The 17,240-nt window shown below is 38.6% G+C and overlaps 1 protein-coding gene across 1 annotated transcript in view; it reads left to right on the forward strand.

The window, feature by feature from the left end:
• plxna2 (plexin A2) overlaps positions 1-16,936 on the forward strand; it is a 207,192-nt gene extending 190,256 nt beyond the window's left edge. The window contains exons 27-32 of the mRNA XM_060894004.1: positions 5,289-5,388; positions 8,247-8,437; positions 9,483-9,652; positions 9,801-10,013; positions 10,435-10,585; positions 12,729-16,936. Of these exons, the coding sequence (XP_060749987.1) occupies positions 5,289-5,388; positions 8,247-8,437; positions 9,483-9,652; positions 9,801-10,013; positions 10,435-10,585; positions 12,729-12,824 (921 nt within the window). The 3' untranslated portion in view covers positions 12,825-16,936. The remainder of the gene's footprint in view (positions 1-5,288; positions 5,389-8,246; positions 8,438-9,482; positions 9,653-9,800; positions 10,014-10,434; positions 10,586-12,728) is intronic.
• Positions 16,937-17,240: the final 304 nt, after the last annotated feature.

The raw sequence follows: 17,240 nt of genomic DNA on the forward strand, positions 1-17,240 counted from the left end.
TTTAGCAGTAATGAAAAAGTAATGCATTTTGGGATTATTCTGGTCAGAAGAGTCTCCTACAGAGAATTCTGACCGGACTCACCTTCTCCTACTGGTAATATTTTTCTGAACAGGAAGTCTGGATTTTTCCAGACGAACCCCGTGGAAGAACCCCGGTGTTTAATTTTTCTGTATCCTGAATATTCAGTACACTCTTACGTTAATAAATGTATCGTGGTTCACCTGAGAGTTAAAAACGTTTGCTCTCACAGCTGTTTAATTGGATCTTAACAGATCTCGCTCCCCATACACACCTCGAACCCAAACCCCCACCACCCACCAGCCCTTATCTACTGTGTACCATCAGATTTTCCCCAAATGAACAGCCTGCTCCTGACTAACAGAGAATATAGAGTATAATATGTTAGAGTAACTTCCTTTTAAAAGCAAAGCGAGAGCAGCAGCTTTAAATGGAAATGTGATGACATGAAGCACTTCTTACTGATTACTGACTAAAATTCCACCAGGGTGATTAGTCTGTTAGGTCATCAAATAAGGATTTCATTAGCCTAGATAGTAATGCACTCAATTTTCATCTTTCTATTAATCTCTGGATCTCCTTCTTTCTTGCGAATCAGTTCGGTTAAATTCACTTACGATCCAGAAGAGCAGGAAGTGAAATAAGGAGTGTGAAAGTTATTTAAAAAAAAAAAAAAAAGAAAGAAAAAAAGTCACTCACTACTCCTTCCTCAGTCCAATCAGCAGAGGTGAAATTGTTAACCTTGCACAGGTTGAATATCATTTGCAGGCTGGAAGTGTGTCCCTGAGGGGCTGCTGTACTCTTGGGGCAGCAGAAGAATTTCCAATTTCAAGGATTTGAGTGGCATGAGAGATAAGAAATTAACAATTCAAATGTGCTGAGTGTGAGCTAAGTAGTGTGCCCAAGTGTGTGTGTGTAATGTGCTGAAGTGTACATCTGTTTCTTTGAGTGTCAATGGCAATGGATTCATGCCTAGAATATCTGGTACAGTATGCCACTCGCTTGTTGAAGAAGCAATTAAAAACGTGTTTTTAAACATAGCACAGGGTATGAAATTAGTCATGAAGCATTCCAACACATTAAGCAATTGGCCTTAATCATGTTTCTGGAAGTTGCAGTGCATTGCTGCTGTGACACATGACTAAAAGATGATAATACACAAATCGATAACAGCGGTGCTATAAATACGTCATATCGCTGGAATTCTCACACTGATGCATCATTCTCAAATCTATTTTATGTTTTCTTGACACCTAGAGCACAGCTTCATCTGTTCCTCCACAAGACTGAACCTCTAACAGATGCATTTATTAATTTACAATTACAATTAGAGCAGATGAGGGTTAAGTGCCGTGTACAAGAACCCAAAAGTGGCAGTTTGGCAGGATTGGGATTCAAACTAGGAACCTTCTAAGCTGTAGTTCCTGAGCCCCAAGCACTAACCCTGCACTACACACAACAGTAAAGTTATCAAACATTTAGAAAACGTTTACATTTACAATTATGTTATGTGGCAGAATCTTTTATCCAGAGCTACTTACAATCTCTTATTTATCCAACTGAGCAGTTGAGGGTTAAGAGATTTGCTCAAGTGGCAGCTTGGTGGTCGTCGGATTTAAACTGAAAACCTTTCGATCAGTAGTTTAAGGTTTTAACCACAAAGCTTATAATAATAACATCAGTCAGTCAAATTGCTGAGACAGAAATTGTAGTTATTTAGAGATGTAGTTTTAGAGATGTAGATTTTTTTAATATAAATTATTTATAAATTATTTGTCATTATACGGTTGTCCCAAATTTGCTTTTGGAAGAAACAACTACTTATGAGATTTGTTCTGCAACAGTTCCAGGTGTACTGAATACAGGGCTGAACAGTGACGGTTTCACTTCCTGCTTGCTTGAAGGTGGCCTTTGAGTTAATGCTCTGCCTGCTCAGGGAGCTTTTGCTGATGCCCATCAGAGAAAGGCCATGGGGATCAGAGATATTGGAAAAAGGCTTGGCTTTTTGTGTTTGATTGAGGCCTTATCTCTCCAAATGCTGGCTGTTTATCACTTCCACCCAGCCTCTATCAGACAGCCTTCCCAGCCCGGGATTATCTCTCAAGGGCAAATCCACCTTCGTTCAATCAGCTGTCATCTATCTCCATATAGACACTTTATGCTCTTCCTGCTGTTTTATGAAATACTCAGGCGCATATGCACACAGGAAGTAGAAGAAAGGAGAATCGAGCAGAGATAGGGATTTTGTAATTTTGTTGCTTAAAACAAGTTTTAAAAAGGGATGTAGAAATTTTTTTTTTTTTTTTTGCAAGCCTCAGCAATTCAAAATCATGCTTAAGCTACATTTATGAGGTCTTCGCAAAAAGTACACAACACCTAGTCTTTAAGATGCTGGAATCAGCAAACTGGCAGGAAGTGATTTAGACCTTTATGATGCTGGAATATGGAATGTTGTGTCTCTTAATGGTCTAAATCACTTTCCTGCCAGTTTGCTTATTTTTATATTTAACACCGTGACACTGGCACGATCCCTGTGTGCAATTTGAACAAAGGATTTGATTGTGCAGCCAGAAAAATGAATGAACCAGATTCTTAATGTCTGTACATGACAACTACTAAATTGCAAATGCTAGAATGATAAACTATTTTCGCATTTGCAATTTAATAGTTGTTTCAGACCACTGAAATTGTCCAAAATGTCAGCATTCAATATTTGGCAGGTGCTTTCAAATTTGGAGCATTTGAGCATTTATCTTATTCAGTAGAGAGTGCTGATGAGAGAGAAAGAGAAAGAGAGACAATAGAGAAAGGTGCTACTAATGGAGCCTTTCCTGGTGTCAAGGGTGGAAGTCAGAGATACATGAAATGGAGAAAAAGGGAGCAGGGAGTGCAACGGGTAGGAGGAAAAAGGAAAGGTTACTTTTTTAAGAGTCTGATAAGCAGAGTGTCGACTCTGACATGATTTCTTTCAGTGTTCCCCTCCTTCCTCCTTTAAGTGTCTATCCAGCCAGGCCATTAGCCCCATGCAAGGTAGGATTCAGCCCTGAACTGGACACTTCCTAATGGTCTTGGGGGAGGAGGACTTTAGGAGAGAAAGAGAAAGTAAAGGAGTAAAGCAGTGCAGAGGGATTTCTGACTAAAGGCAGTCTTTACTCAGAGGAAGCAAAAGAGAAGAGATTATGGAGTCTATTACAGAGATGAGAGAGATCTGTTTTTCCCTTTGTGAAATGGACTTTCTGAAGCTTTGACTATCTTAGGTTGACCCCATCTCCCCCCCATCTGCCCCCATGTGTCTCCCTCTCTTGCTATCTCTTTCTCTCGCACAAAAACACACCACACACACAACAACGACACACACACAAACACACACACAGTACCCGGTGTTTCCTTTCCACGTTTTCACTTCTTTTTTTAATCAAAGAACATGAGCTGAATGCTTAAAATACTTGAGATAAAGTGCTTTCAGACTTTATTCACAAAATCAGATTCCCTTCCTCATTATTAGTACTAATGATCGAGTAATCTGTACATAGCCATTTGTTATTAAAGGCAATGCAGGGAGGTCTGTAGGATGACGAAGAGGCGTGCCCTAATACAACCTCACTGAGTAAAGCGTTCTGAGCGGATGGACTTCAAAGAAGGGGTGATAAAAAAAAAAAACGCTGTCAGGGGACTTACATCAAAGATATATGATTGCAAATACAATGTACAGATGGATGCAGGGAAACAAACTTCAACAGAAAGAGATTTGGTTTCTAAGTCAGGTTAAAGGGTAAAGCTTTGAGTGAGGATAATTCCCTTCTGGAGATCTGGAGACTCAGCATTGGCTTTCAGAGGCCTGACAAAAAGCTCTTGTCTCCCTTCATTATTTCCCATCAGCTTTTTCCTTTCCTTTTTCTTTATATATCACAGTATATATCATATCCTTCTCTTACCTCTACTCCAGTGTCTGGATGCTTTTGTACAGAGGGTTCCGGTCTTATCCGCACAGAGCAGGTGTGGGTGAAGGTTTTCGTTCCTATCAAGCAGGAGCCACACCTGATTCCACCTGTTTAATCAGTTGATCTTAGCTTTCAATAGATTCAGGTGTAGCTTTTGCTTGGTTGGGATGAAAACCTGCACCCACACCGGCTCTTTCCCGATAAGACTGGACTCCCCTGATCTAGTTTATATACTCATAATTTATCTATGTCTTTTATAAAACAAAAGTCATAGCATTTTAGTAACACCATCACTTCCTACACACACACACACACACACACACACACACTCATACACTCATCAATCCTGATCTAGCCATCAGCCAGCAGCGTAGTTAATTAAAAATTCAGCCTCATACACACACACACTGCAAAAAGCTTAAACCAGGAATTTGGCTTTAGAATGAATAATTATGTTCATTAGCAATTAAAACACAATTTAGCAATGGTGGCTCAAGTGGTAAAGGCTCTGGGTTGTTCATCGGAAGGTCAGGGTTCAAGCCCCAACATTGCTAAGCTGCCACTGATGGGCAATTGAGCAAGACGCTTAACCCCTCCAACTTCAAGGGCGGTGCATCATAGCTGCCCCTGCATTCCAACCTGCAGCTCCTCAGACATATGCGAAGAAAAATATTCAACTGTAATGTTTACGTGGCAAAAATAAAGGCTTTACGCCCCAATTTTATCCATTACGCCAATTAACAGAAATATATCCAGATAGCTAATTTAACTAGCTAAATTATAAAATGTAATGAGCTGATTTACAGAAGTTAAAGTTAACCCAAAATCATTAGCATGCTCTTTTTAATAATCTGTGAGGCAAATGAGACTCCTCATTCAATATGAATCATCCCAAATAGTGCTAAAGTAAATTAACATAGTCATTTCCACCTCAGAAAAATATTGAAGACTTTCAGCGAGCAAAGACGACTCTCGTGAAGTATGTGTGTGCCTTTTGACTGGGCCTCTGTTCATTCACTATCTAATATATGCAGGGAACATTCGTTTGTTTTATCAGCAGATAAACTATTTGCCTCACTACTCTCCTAATTGCCTCACACTGCTGCACTGACAGTTGTGGAGTCACTAACCGTGAAATGGCTCTCGACTCTTTGAATAGAATTGCTGCAACTGCCGAATGAAATTGTGAAGCTTATCTTTGTGTTTGCTAGCTTCCTTCTAATATCATGTATCAATGGGTTTGCTATTATTTTCTTTATGCTTCATTAAGTAATGGAAAATGCTCCTTTACCCAATACAGTAACAGGCTATTTTTTGTCTTTGTGCAGGTGTCAGACCGCTCTGTAGTGGCGCTGGTTCCGAAGCAGACGTCCTCCTACAACATTCCTCCTACAGCCAGCATTTCCCGCACATCCATCAGCAGATACGGTCAGTGTTTATCAGTTTGCTTCTATGGAGTCATGAACATTGATGAGATGCCATTATAAATGAAACAGTGACAGTTTATACTTTCTAACACATAGCTAACACATAGCTAACACATCTAACACATAGTTTTTTTTCCATTATTATTTTTATTGTCCATAAACTGCTTGGACTATAGTTACAATTTTTTTTTTGCTTTTTGTTTGTTTGTTTTTTATCCAAAATGAGTAAATTTCTCCATAACTTAAAGCTTTTATTGGAGGTCTCTCAAAAATGCAGTCCCAGTATTTTATGTTTTTTTTTTTTTTTTTATGTTGAGATTATAGTAATTAAGGCAAAATCAACAAACTTTTGACATCAACAAACTCTAACTAAATTTGAAGGACTGAACTAAATTTCAAGATTTTCTGCAGATTTAGGCCAAGACGCATGATGTGACCTCACTGGTATGAATTTAAATGAAGAATCCTGTGCTTGCAATTTTGCCAACGTATTTTAAGTATTTTTCACAACAAACAGCTCAATATTTTATCTATTTATTATATATATATATTTCTTTTAAATAATTATAATTTAATAACTGGATACATTTTTAATAATTGTACGGACATTATTACATTATACATCTACATTATTTATCACTTGTATATTACATTCACATGAAAATGGACAGCAATCCGTTTATCTAAAATGAAGAATTTAATAAGAAATCAATAATTAATAAGAAAGTGTGTTTCTAACTCATTTAGCATCTACACTAGTGGTTACCATAAACCCCTAAGCTGCTTTACCCCTATTTATATCAATTGTGTGTGTGTATGTGTGTGTGTGTGTGTGTGTGTGTGTGTGTGTGTGTGTGTGTGCATACAATGGTAGTTTTAGAAGTGTATCACTACATAAAACTCTATATCCAATAATACAATGAACAGTATCTAATACAAAATTATGTAAGATGGTCTACAAGACTGCTATGTGCCCATGTCTGCTTACATGCAGTTTTAAATGATGGCTCTGGTGACAGTGTTTACTATTTTGTATGCTGCAGTTTGCTTTACAGCCTTGAAGAAGCCCTGGGGAGGCTACAGGCACATAGAGAGAGAGAAAGAATAAGAGAGAGAGAGAGAGAGAGAGAGAGAGCGAGAGAGAGAGAAAATTGAGAGCAAGTGTGAACTGATAGCATTTACCAAAAATCCCAATAATGCTCATACCTCTGCTGAATTTGGGTTCCATCCTTATTGGGCATGCACACATATTAGCACCCCTCCTTATCACAATCTAAGGGAGTGCCTCAGGGCTTCCCATCTGGTCCTCTCTCGTTTTCCAGCAAAGAGGTGCAGGCCTTTCTGATTGCTAATTATGCGCTGCAAATGATAACTCCATGCAGGGAAAAAAGCCGCCAAAGATACACGGGCCAAATATTAAGGCCTGGATTGGCTCGAGCCTGAGTTGTCACCTAGCAACACAGACATCTTAGCTCAAATATGTCACCCACCTTGAGCTCACTGCATGTGTGTGAAATCTGTCCTTACAAGTAGACACATTAAAGACTTCAGTGAATTGAAGGCCTGGAATAAACATGTCATTTAGGAGAAGTAGACATAATTATCACACCTTACCATTTACAAACAGAGTGACATTTAACAAAATTTCAAATAGTAACAAATTAGAAACTCAATCAGTACTTGTTTCATGCTATTTCATGCTTGAAACTTTGACGCCTTTGAAAAAGCGACCATTATTTGAGTTTCACACTTAATTTCGTTTTTAGTTCACACTTTATTTAGTTCTTCACAACATTATGTTACATCCTGCAGCCTTTTTAGGCATTAGATAGTTAAGTCAAGCACCAATTTGTGTTTTATTTCAAAAGGGTTTGTTGAAAGAAAGTCATAAAAGTCATCAAAAACTATGAGGAGGCTAATCAGAGCACTTTTTTATTTTCTGTGCGTGTATGTGTGTGTGTTTATATGTGTGTATGTGAGGTGCATAGAGAACAGCTCTCACTGCCGCAGTGCCCATCAATCACAGTGTGGCACAGCTGCAGCTAGTCACCCGCTGATTGATTCATATCAATTTAATGCTCAACACTTAGCATTTCACCTGAATTTAGCATGCCAGCACCCTTAGCCCAAAATAGCACATTTTTCACATTGACCTTGACTGGTGCCAGAGAAAGGAATGCTGGGAATAGACAAGAGGTTGGACATATGCGGTGGCTTAAGATGGATCTGAAACCACAATCCTATTTCCCTCATCATGTACACACATGCACAGACACACTCGGTCTCATACACACACACATACACACACGCACAACCGCTCATTCCCAAATCCTTTGACTTTTGTCTGCATTCTACACAGAATTGCACTAAAACCTCAGGCTGAGGCCATTTGCCTTGTTGTTGTGTTCTGTTTATTAAAGACCAACTAAAGAAGCAAGCATTAGAGAGAATGAGGAATATAAAGAAAGATCTGTGCCCCAAGAGCTATTTCTATCATTGTGGGTAAAACAGACAAATCGAATTGTGAGCAGTGGAGGACTAATAGGCTTAACCTTTTTAGATTTTTAGATACATTGATTAGACAAAATGGTCCAGACCCTTAAAGCATGTCAGCACAATACTTTAAGAGGATCCAAATGTGAATGTCTTAATTATAAGATTAAAGAGACAGACAAGTCCTATAGAGACACATTGAGACAAACAAGAACAGCCTCATCTGATATTAATTTGCTCCTATGCTCGACATCTGGAAATAGACCTTATCAAGAATATGAACAGCCCTATGTCCTGTATATGTGATTGCAATTCCGTACCTTTTTATTGTCTCCGTGTGCTATGAACTGTGTTGTCTCTGTGCAGACTCGTCATTTCGCTACACAGGAAGTCCAGACAGCCTTCGCTCCCGGGCTCCTATGATCACTCCAGACCTAGAGAGTGGAGTCAAAGTGTGGCACTTGGTCAAGAACCATGAACATGGAGACCAGAAGGAAGGTGACCGTGGCAGCAAGATGGTGTCTGAGATCTACCTCACCCGCCTGCTAGCTACTAAGGTAACTCTGGATTATACACACGTGATTCAAATATGCGTTAATGCCTACCTTATAAATGCCAAACATGTCTATTTGTAATAAACCCCAAGAGCATTCCTGGGTCTCTACTACTACTGAAAAGCATGTAATTTTTTTTTTCTCGTGTGGTGATGATTTGTAAATCTCTGCACTTACTGTACAAGCCAAACATATTTTCGGCAACATTAGATAAATAAAGATTGAAGGAATAAATAGAAATAAGTGAAACCCTGTGTACGTTTTTAGTGTTTTATTTTCTAGATTCAAATTAACAGGGCAATTGTTGCTCACAGGGTGTACTATATTTGTCTCTGAGCCCTTTTCTATGTATATTTATGTCTGTGAGGCTTAGGAAGTGTTTTCCTTTTCAAGTACACTTGCCATTAATAAAAGATTAATTAAGAGACCCATTAGGTTTTGAGAGCCTCCAAGAAAGTCCGTGAATATAAAGATCTTTGTTTAATCTTATTTTAATTCCTAGTATATTATTTTGATGTGTCTGTGGCATACCTAGTTGTTGTATTGTATTAAATCCTAATAAACTCCAGAGCTTTTGACTACCAGTGCACCTGTATAACAGTCCATGTGTTTTTAACCCATTTAAAAATAAACAAATTAATTATTTTATCACTTCAAGTCTGATAAAAAATTAGTCAAGACATGGCTGTTTCAGTGGCATCACTTGGGGCATCTCGGAAAGCAGAAATGGGTTAAATATCACCGTGTACTTTGAAGATAGAATCATTTGTGAGGAAAAAACTTATCCATTTTTGTTTCTTTGTTTCTGTTAATATATTGTCTGTAGTTGGCACAAAACAGAAATACTAAATCTTAAAACGTAAGTTTTAAAACGTAACTTAAGCGTAATATTAGCCATTACGCACCACTGTGGAGTGTGACATGACAAAGAAATACAATGCTGAACTTGGGCACAACAAAAGAGACACAAATTCCATGTTCTGGTCTTTGTTGAATAAGAGTTAAGGGTGTACTCAATCTCTCACTATGACTTTCTGTAATATTCTAGGGTACGCTGCAGAAGTTTGTGGACGATCTGTTCGAGACTCTGTTCAGCACAGTTCACAGAGGCAGCGCTCTGCCTTTAGCCATCAAATACATGTTCGACTTCTTGGACGAGCAGGCCGACAAGCACGGCATTCATGACATGGATGTTCGCCACACTTGGAAAAGTAACTGGTAAGGACAGGACAGGACAGGGTCTAAACATATACATAAACATAGTTAGAAGTTAGATGCTTTTTATTCAGAAGCTGTATGCTTGATGTGTGGAATTGATTTTTGACCACTTTCCTGAGATCATGTTGTGTGTGGGTTTTTCCTTCAGCCTTCCTCTGCGATTCTGGGTGAACGTGATTAAGAACCCTCAGTTCGTATTCGACATTCACAAGAGCAGCATCACAGATGCATGTTTATCTGTGGTGGCCCAAACCTTCATGGACTCATGTTCAACCTCAGAACATAGGCTGGGGAAAGACTCTCCTTCCAACAAGCTGCTCTATGCTAAAGACATCCCCAACTACAAGAACTGGGTGGAAAGGTGAGATGCTGGGATCTTATTCCTTTTGAATTGCCCTGATTCCTTTTTGAACCTTTATGATTTTATTTGTGCAGTGCTTTTTACAATAGACATGGGCACAAAGAAGCTGTAGCTGTATACAGCTGATATACCAGATGTAGCTCTTAATTCCTGAAGATCAAATCAGATGTGACAGTGGCAAAAAAAAACTGTGAGATTTAAAAGGCATATGTTAAGTGATCGCTGATAGTCAGATTATAAATAATGACATCATATATCTCTGAAAGAGTAAAAGAAAAACACCAATAAACGTGAGTACAGGAATCTCATGCTGAACATCCCTTTAAACACATGTACTGTAATAGACAAGTAATAGGGACAACTTACATAAGGATATTATGTACCAATATCTGCTTATCATTATTGTCTTGTATGTTTTCAGATACTACGCCGATATAAACAGACTGCCAGCGATCAGCGATCAGGACATGAACGCGTACTTGGCTGAGCAGGCACGGCTCCACTCTCATGAGTTTAACATGCTGAGTGCTTTGAATGAGATCTACTCTTACGTCAGCAAGTACAGCGAAGAGGTGAGCTACAGCAAACACACACACACACACACACAAAACATAGGAAGAGTAAGAGAGCAAACAGAGATGATGAATAGAGCTGTGATGAGGAAGATTACACACAGCCAGATCAGACTCTCTTACCCGAAGTGCTGCCCTCGATGGAGATGAGATGAGATGTTCACTCATAATGGCAGCACAGCTCCTGTGCCTGACCTTAACATTACAATGTGTTGAAAGGAATCATGGAAAGATTTCATCCTTTCACTCGTTTTTCACTGCTGTTTTATATGTTTTATATATGAGTAATCATCCTCATACATAAAGATGCGAACTTTATGAAGTGCAAGTGCTAAACCTATTATACTGAGGTATGGCTGTGCAAATGCAATTATGGGTATATCAGATCTGCTCGGTGTGCAAAAAAAAGATATAATAACTATAAAACTCAATAACAGCACTACCATGTTAGATAAATAGAGGCACTATTGCAAGCATGCATCTGTAGTGATGAAAGTAGTAGTAATGATTTTTTTCCCCTTATTTGCTTTGAGCATTTCTATTGATTTTTATTTTAAAGTAATTACAAAAATTCATATAGTGAAGCAAGTTAGCTAGAGAATGCTATAAGTTACGTATAGCACCACACGGTCGTTCCAACCTAGTGTTAGTGATATATGCACATGTGATGGAAAGGAAGACAGAGTAACAAGCTGTTCATGTAAATCAGAAGCAGTGGTGCAGAAACAATTCTTTGACTCTAGTGAAATATATATCATCATCTCCACTCACCAGACCTGCGGTTCTGTACGACTGAGCCAATTCGCTTCCTTAACACATACTGTATGATTCATCTCATCAAATGGCCCTCGTGTCGTTCATGAGTTAAATCATGTGTGTTGGCTGGGAAGAGTGAAGGAAGAGCAAGAGTGACACAAGAGAACTGGAGCTTCTCCTCCGGAGAACAAAGACATACTGGATTTATTGCTAGCTTTTACTACCTGCTCACTTACAGGCATTGTTAGACATTGTCTGTCTGTGTTAGAGCACCATAAATACACACATCAATGAGATAACAATTCTGTACTTAAAGTGTGTACCTTAGGTCTGGGATGAGGAGGTTCCTGTTAATCGTATTCTTCAGTGTGTATATGAGAGACCCTGTCCATGAAGACATCTCTTGTTCCCACACAGCTGACAGAGAAGGTGGCACTGGCTGAGAGAGAGAGAGAGAGAGAGAGAGAGAGAGAGAGAGAGAGAGACTGTCACTCATCTCTACTCTCTACATACTCAACTCTAATGAGGGAAAATATACATTCTTTTAAAAAAAGGAAATGGGACTATGAGAGATTTCCTTGATGTCTCTTGAGAAACGGAGACTGACACTTTTTTTTACTTTTAATGTCATATTAATGCCTTAAACTATCAGACAGTTCTTTAGACAGTGTCCAGAGTCAGACGTCAGTGCTTCCATGGTCTACATTCACTTTGACAGTTCTCTGGTGAAAACATTATAATTAGAGTCTGCAGATACAGTAGATAGATAGATAGATAGATAGATAGATAGATAGATAGATAGATAGATAGATAGATAGATAGATAGATAGATAGATAGATAGATGGGCTTGTGTGGGTGGATAGATAGATAGATAGATAGATAGATAGATAGATAGATAGATAGATAGATAGATAGATAGATAGATAGATGGGCTTGTGTGGGTGGATAGATAGATAGATAGATAGATAGATAGATAGATAGATAGATAGATAGATAGATAGATAGATAGATAGATGGATGGATGGATGGATGGATGGATGGATGGAGACCGAGATGGCTGTATGGAAAGATAGACTAGAAAAACTACAAAAAAGATTAACAGAAAACAGTAGAATATAAATGTGATAGTGGGATGCCTTTTTCCAAAAAAAAAAAAAATAATGATCCAAAGATATCAGACAAGGAAAGCATCATCCATCATCCTTCCATCAGGCAAAGAAAGCACACTTACTAAATATAACCAAATTTTTTCCTTAACCGACACTGGCTGCTTTGCTGGACGTTTGTTTAATGCATGATTTTTATCCTGAGGTAAGTGCTGTTTGACTCTGTGGCATCAGCTGAGACAGGGCTACATGTTAATGAGTGGTTGCTTTGTGTCTCCAGATAACTGCAGCGTTGGAGCAGGACGAGCAGGCAAGGAAGCAGAGGCTGGCCTACAAGGTGGACCAACTGATTGCTGCTATGTCCATGGAGAGCTGAGAAACACACAAAGACACAGCAATGGAACACAAATTCTCTGTGCCATGAATCCTTTATCCAAAGCCTGATCCTGCAACTCAAGTGGAAACGGGATACAGCTGACTGAGGATTTCCTGATATTTTGTTATGGTATTTCTTTGAAACGAGTCAAAACGGTTACCTCCACAAAGTGAATCTGCACGTCCATCTACGTTTGCCTTCCAGTGTGTACAAGGAGTCAGCTCAAGATTTCCAACTGCTTAAAACTCTATGCTGGACCCAGCAGCGTTTAGCGGCATCATGCATGTTTGTTTTTGTATGTGTTTAGTCTTCGTTGGTTTTATACCCACGACTGGCAGATGTGACAGGACCGACGCTACAATACCTCTTTGTAATTGTTTTTTTTTTTCTCGTGGCATGACAGAAGAACAAAAAAGAGTGCATTGGATATTTAATGCCTCAATTGAAATCCAGCTCATGGGTTTTACTTCCAAATTTTATTTTTATACGATTATTGTTTTTATTTAATTTATTCTGTTGAGATTGTGCCTCCAAAATGTTAAAGGCATAGTGACTAGTCTTCTTCATCAAATGATGTGATCATTATTACACATTTCTATATCCGTATCTTTAAAATCCCTCCCGTCTGCTGATCATACAGAGAAACGTGGACTATACAGAACTCTCTAGGATTCGTGAGCAAGCAGCTGTATTTTCAGAAAGCTCATCAAACTGTTGGTGTTCAAGGTCAAAGTTCGACCAGCACGTCTTTTCATCCATGCGGCTCTCATGTTTTCCAAGACTGCACTTCACCCATGGAAAATGCCATGAGACCGGTTTAATCGAATCCCCCTGCAATCTCTGTCTCCCTGTTTTCTACATGTAAGCCTTCGTGAATGTACAAATGTTCCTCTATCTTGTCCGTTTGTTTGTTTGTTCTTGAAAAAAAAGAAAGGTCAGTTGAGCTGACTTCTATGGAAAATTGGCCAAAAGGGCTTCTGATGTGCTGCGTCGACTTCTTCATTCTTGATTACATTACCTAAATATGCTGTACCGCTGATTAGCATAAGTGAATTACAGGAATTTCAATGAGACAGCAGCAATGAGAACCCTTTAGGTCAGCTTGTAGATGGAGGAACATTCCTTAGAAGGAGAGCACTGACTTGAGGTCAGCTCACCTCAGTACCAGGCAGTATTACTTATTACCTATGGTCCAATGTGTGTGTATTTTGCATGCATTATAGAGTACCTCATAAAGGAAGAATAATGTCTTTGTTCCCATATGTTCATATTTTCAAGTGCCAAGGTTTTACTTGAGTGGTGCATGTGGCTCTGGCTCATGCAGAGGTGAACTGAGGATAGAGTGTCCCATCCTGCTAACCTTACATTTCCATAGCTCGAAACTAACTGTGGCATTGCATCAGGATTACTGTAAGTGCCAAAAGGTCAGTCTGGATTATCAAACGGTTAATGCTTTATTAAGGGGAGCAAACACTTCAAAACTTGAACAGTGGCTACAAAGTGGCACTGGAGAAGAACTGAAAAAGAGAAAAAAAAAACATCAGAAAATCATCAAGACACAGCTGCTGCCATTGCTTTGGGCACCGAAAACATGCCAGGAACCAGTATGAAAAAGATAGCTTGTGCTATTTGAAAAACTGGAATTGTGTAGTTCTGTGTGTGCGTGTGTGTGCGTGTGTGTGTGTGTGTGTGTGTGTGTGTGTGTGTGTGTTTCTTTTCCCCCCCTTCTGCATCATGAGAAATGTCAGCAGCATGCATGAACAAACTATGACATAGCTTTAATTTATAATGCATGACTCTAGGTAGAGCTGTTTTTAAAGACCTGAACAATGGACAACTTCATAAACAGTGACAGGCAATCTAATACCTGAATCTGCTTTAAAACCGAATCGGTGCACTCTGAATTGACTTTTGAAACCTCATAAGCAGATTCAAAGTCCATTTTTTTCCCATTATGTCTGTTTATTTCCTTTTTTTTCTGTATTCTTCCTTGCTCCCAGCGTCGGCAAATCCATTTATTCTGAGACAGATAAAGAAAATATTGAGACTCATAATAAAAAAAAATAAAAAAAAGATGATCAGATGAAGGCTAACTAAAGGTTAAAAGAGCACGGATATTGTGCAGTGCTTTATTGCTTCGCCACATTGCGGTGAGTGTTTGGGAAGGATAGAAATTGAGAAAGAAAAGAGAGAGAGAGAGGGAGGAATGGATAGAGATGTGGGGGGGCTTTACTCTCAGTTTTCTGCCAGGGCTTTGAAGCATGGCTTTGATCTCATCTAGTCATGTGCACACCAAGATCAGGAGATAAAAAAAAAGTATACATGGAACGCACATCAAAAATGGGAGGGAGTGAGGAATAAGAACGCAAGTGACATAACTGACATGGAATTAATTTGTCAAGCTACAGCATGTTAGAATCACTGCAGGAATGCCGTTTGTATATAGTCATATATAGGCTTTTAAAATGCACTTGAGCATGTGAATTTCATTCATACACACACACACACATACACACACACACAAGCACATGGACATGAAACATGTCATATTCCAGTAACATCAGGTAATATAGAAGCACACCTTGCTTCAGTCTATCAACACGTCTTCCTAGATTTTTTTTATTTACCAGCTCCAGCCATCTTTCCCAGATCTCACACCATTAACTCCTCCCAGTTTATTCAGTCGGAATGGTAATGTTGATACGGCCAAATGAATTACGAGGATACGTCAGGTCGGCTCTTCCTTTTTCTAAAATTCGCGGTCACGGATAACAACTTGCTTCTGACTTCCAAGAATGAGTCTTAATATAGATGAACACACAGAACAAAGGTTAAAAAAAAAGCTGTTCCAAACGGTTGTACACCAGAATTGTAAAGGTGGGAATTCAACAGAGGCTTCAACTTTCTGAAGGTAGATAATAACACTTAAGGATAGAGTAATAGTCGTTAGTAATAGTCAGGATGACACCAGGGTCTGGTTTCAAATCAGCTTGAGTTGAAGATCCAGTATAATGCTAACTCTTTAGTAAAACAGCCCCTCCAGGTTTGTTGCCATTTATTGTGATGCAACTTGTGGAGTTTTTTGTGCTTTTTTTTTTCTCAGAAAACTAATTAAATTGGAGAAACTGCAAGCACAGGATTCTTCTTTTAAACTTTTATTTTCTATGATAGCTGAACTCATGATGACGTCATGTGACACGTCATGTCACGGCTCAAATCTGCAGAAAATCTGTGGTCATTTTGAATTAATATCTGGCATCAGAACGTTCATGAAATCCTGGATACGTCATTCAGATCGAATATACACTGGGAAACATTTCAACGTATCTAAATAAAGACTATTCCATAATCTTCCATTCTAACAAGTGCATCGTGCAGGTCATACATCCCCTTCTGTGACATAATGCTTCTTATAAGGTGTGATATTAGCTTGTTATTTCTTTCTCTCTCTCTCTCTCTCTCTCTCTCTCTCTCTCTCTCTCTCTCTCTCTCTCTCTCTCTCTCTCTCGCTTTCAGTTATCCAAAAGCAGAATAGAAATTCAGAGCATGAGACATTCATTCTAAACCACTAAAATGATGTGCAGTGATGCATTTAATGCAGCCCTTTCCTACATTTGGCACAAAAGTCTGGTTTTGTGCACTTTATTAGCTCACATCTTGCTGTCAGTGGTCGAATAGCATGCTCCACAATTATACTCACATCCTCTTCACATTACCAATCCAGTCTTTCATCGGAGGAAGATAATAAAATAATGGGAGAGATCTCTGCAGACAGAATGCTACCTGCTTGTATGTTACATTTACACAAACCTTTATACAAACATTTTTTTAGACACTGGAGGTCTGTAATATAGTTAATACGAAATAATATTAATAATAATAATAATGACCATGAAGATAATAGTACTTATTGCTGTCTGTTATTGTTGTTTTTTAAAAGTGTTGTGGAAACTGTAAGAATGTTAAAGTATTTAAAAAAAAAAAAAAAAAGGTTGGTCTTTTTTATTTGCTTTAGTTTTTGTTATATATTATTGTGTACCTATTGTAAATATGAAGCACACCTATTTTGCAAGCCAAGGATTCAATTTGTACTGTTGTTATATATAAATAAATTTTACTGGTTAGAAAAAGGTGTATGGACTTTATTTGTTTCACGCATTATGATGTAAAGTTAGTGATTAAGATTTCGATTTCTTTTAATATTTTTATTTTGCTGTACTATTCATTATAAAGAAACCAGTTTCATGTTAATATCAGATGATAAGTCAGTCAAAGGATCTGTGGTCACTGTTGTTTCCTTCATATACCCCGGTCTCCTCTCATAGTCCTAAGACATGTGTTGAAGTCTGAGGATAAGCTTCTGTCACTGAGATAAACTCCAGGTCCCTCGCGACCTTGTGTACTGTAGTGGGAAAA

Source organism: Tachysurus vachellii, chromosome 19 (genome assembly GCF_030014155.1).
Source record: "Tachysurus vachellii isolate PV-2020 chromosome 19, HZAU_Pvac_v1, whole genome shotgun sequence".
In the NCBI taxonomy this organism is placed as follows: domain Eukaryota; kingdom Metazoa; phylum Chordata; class Actinopteri; order Siluriformes; family Bagridae; genus Tachysurus; species Tachysurus vachellii.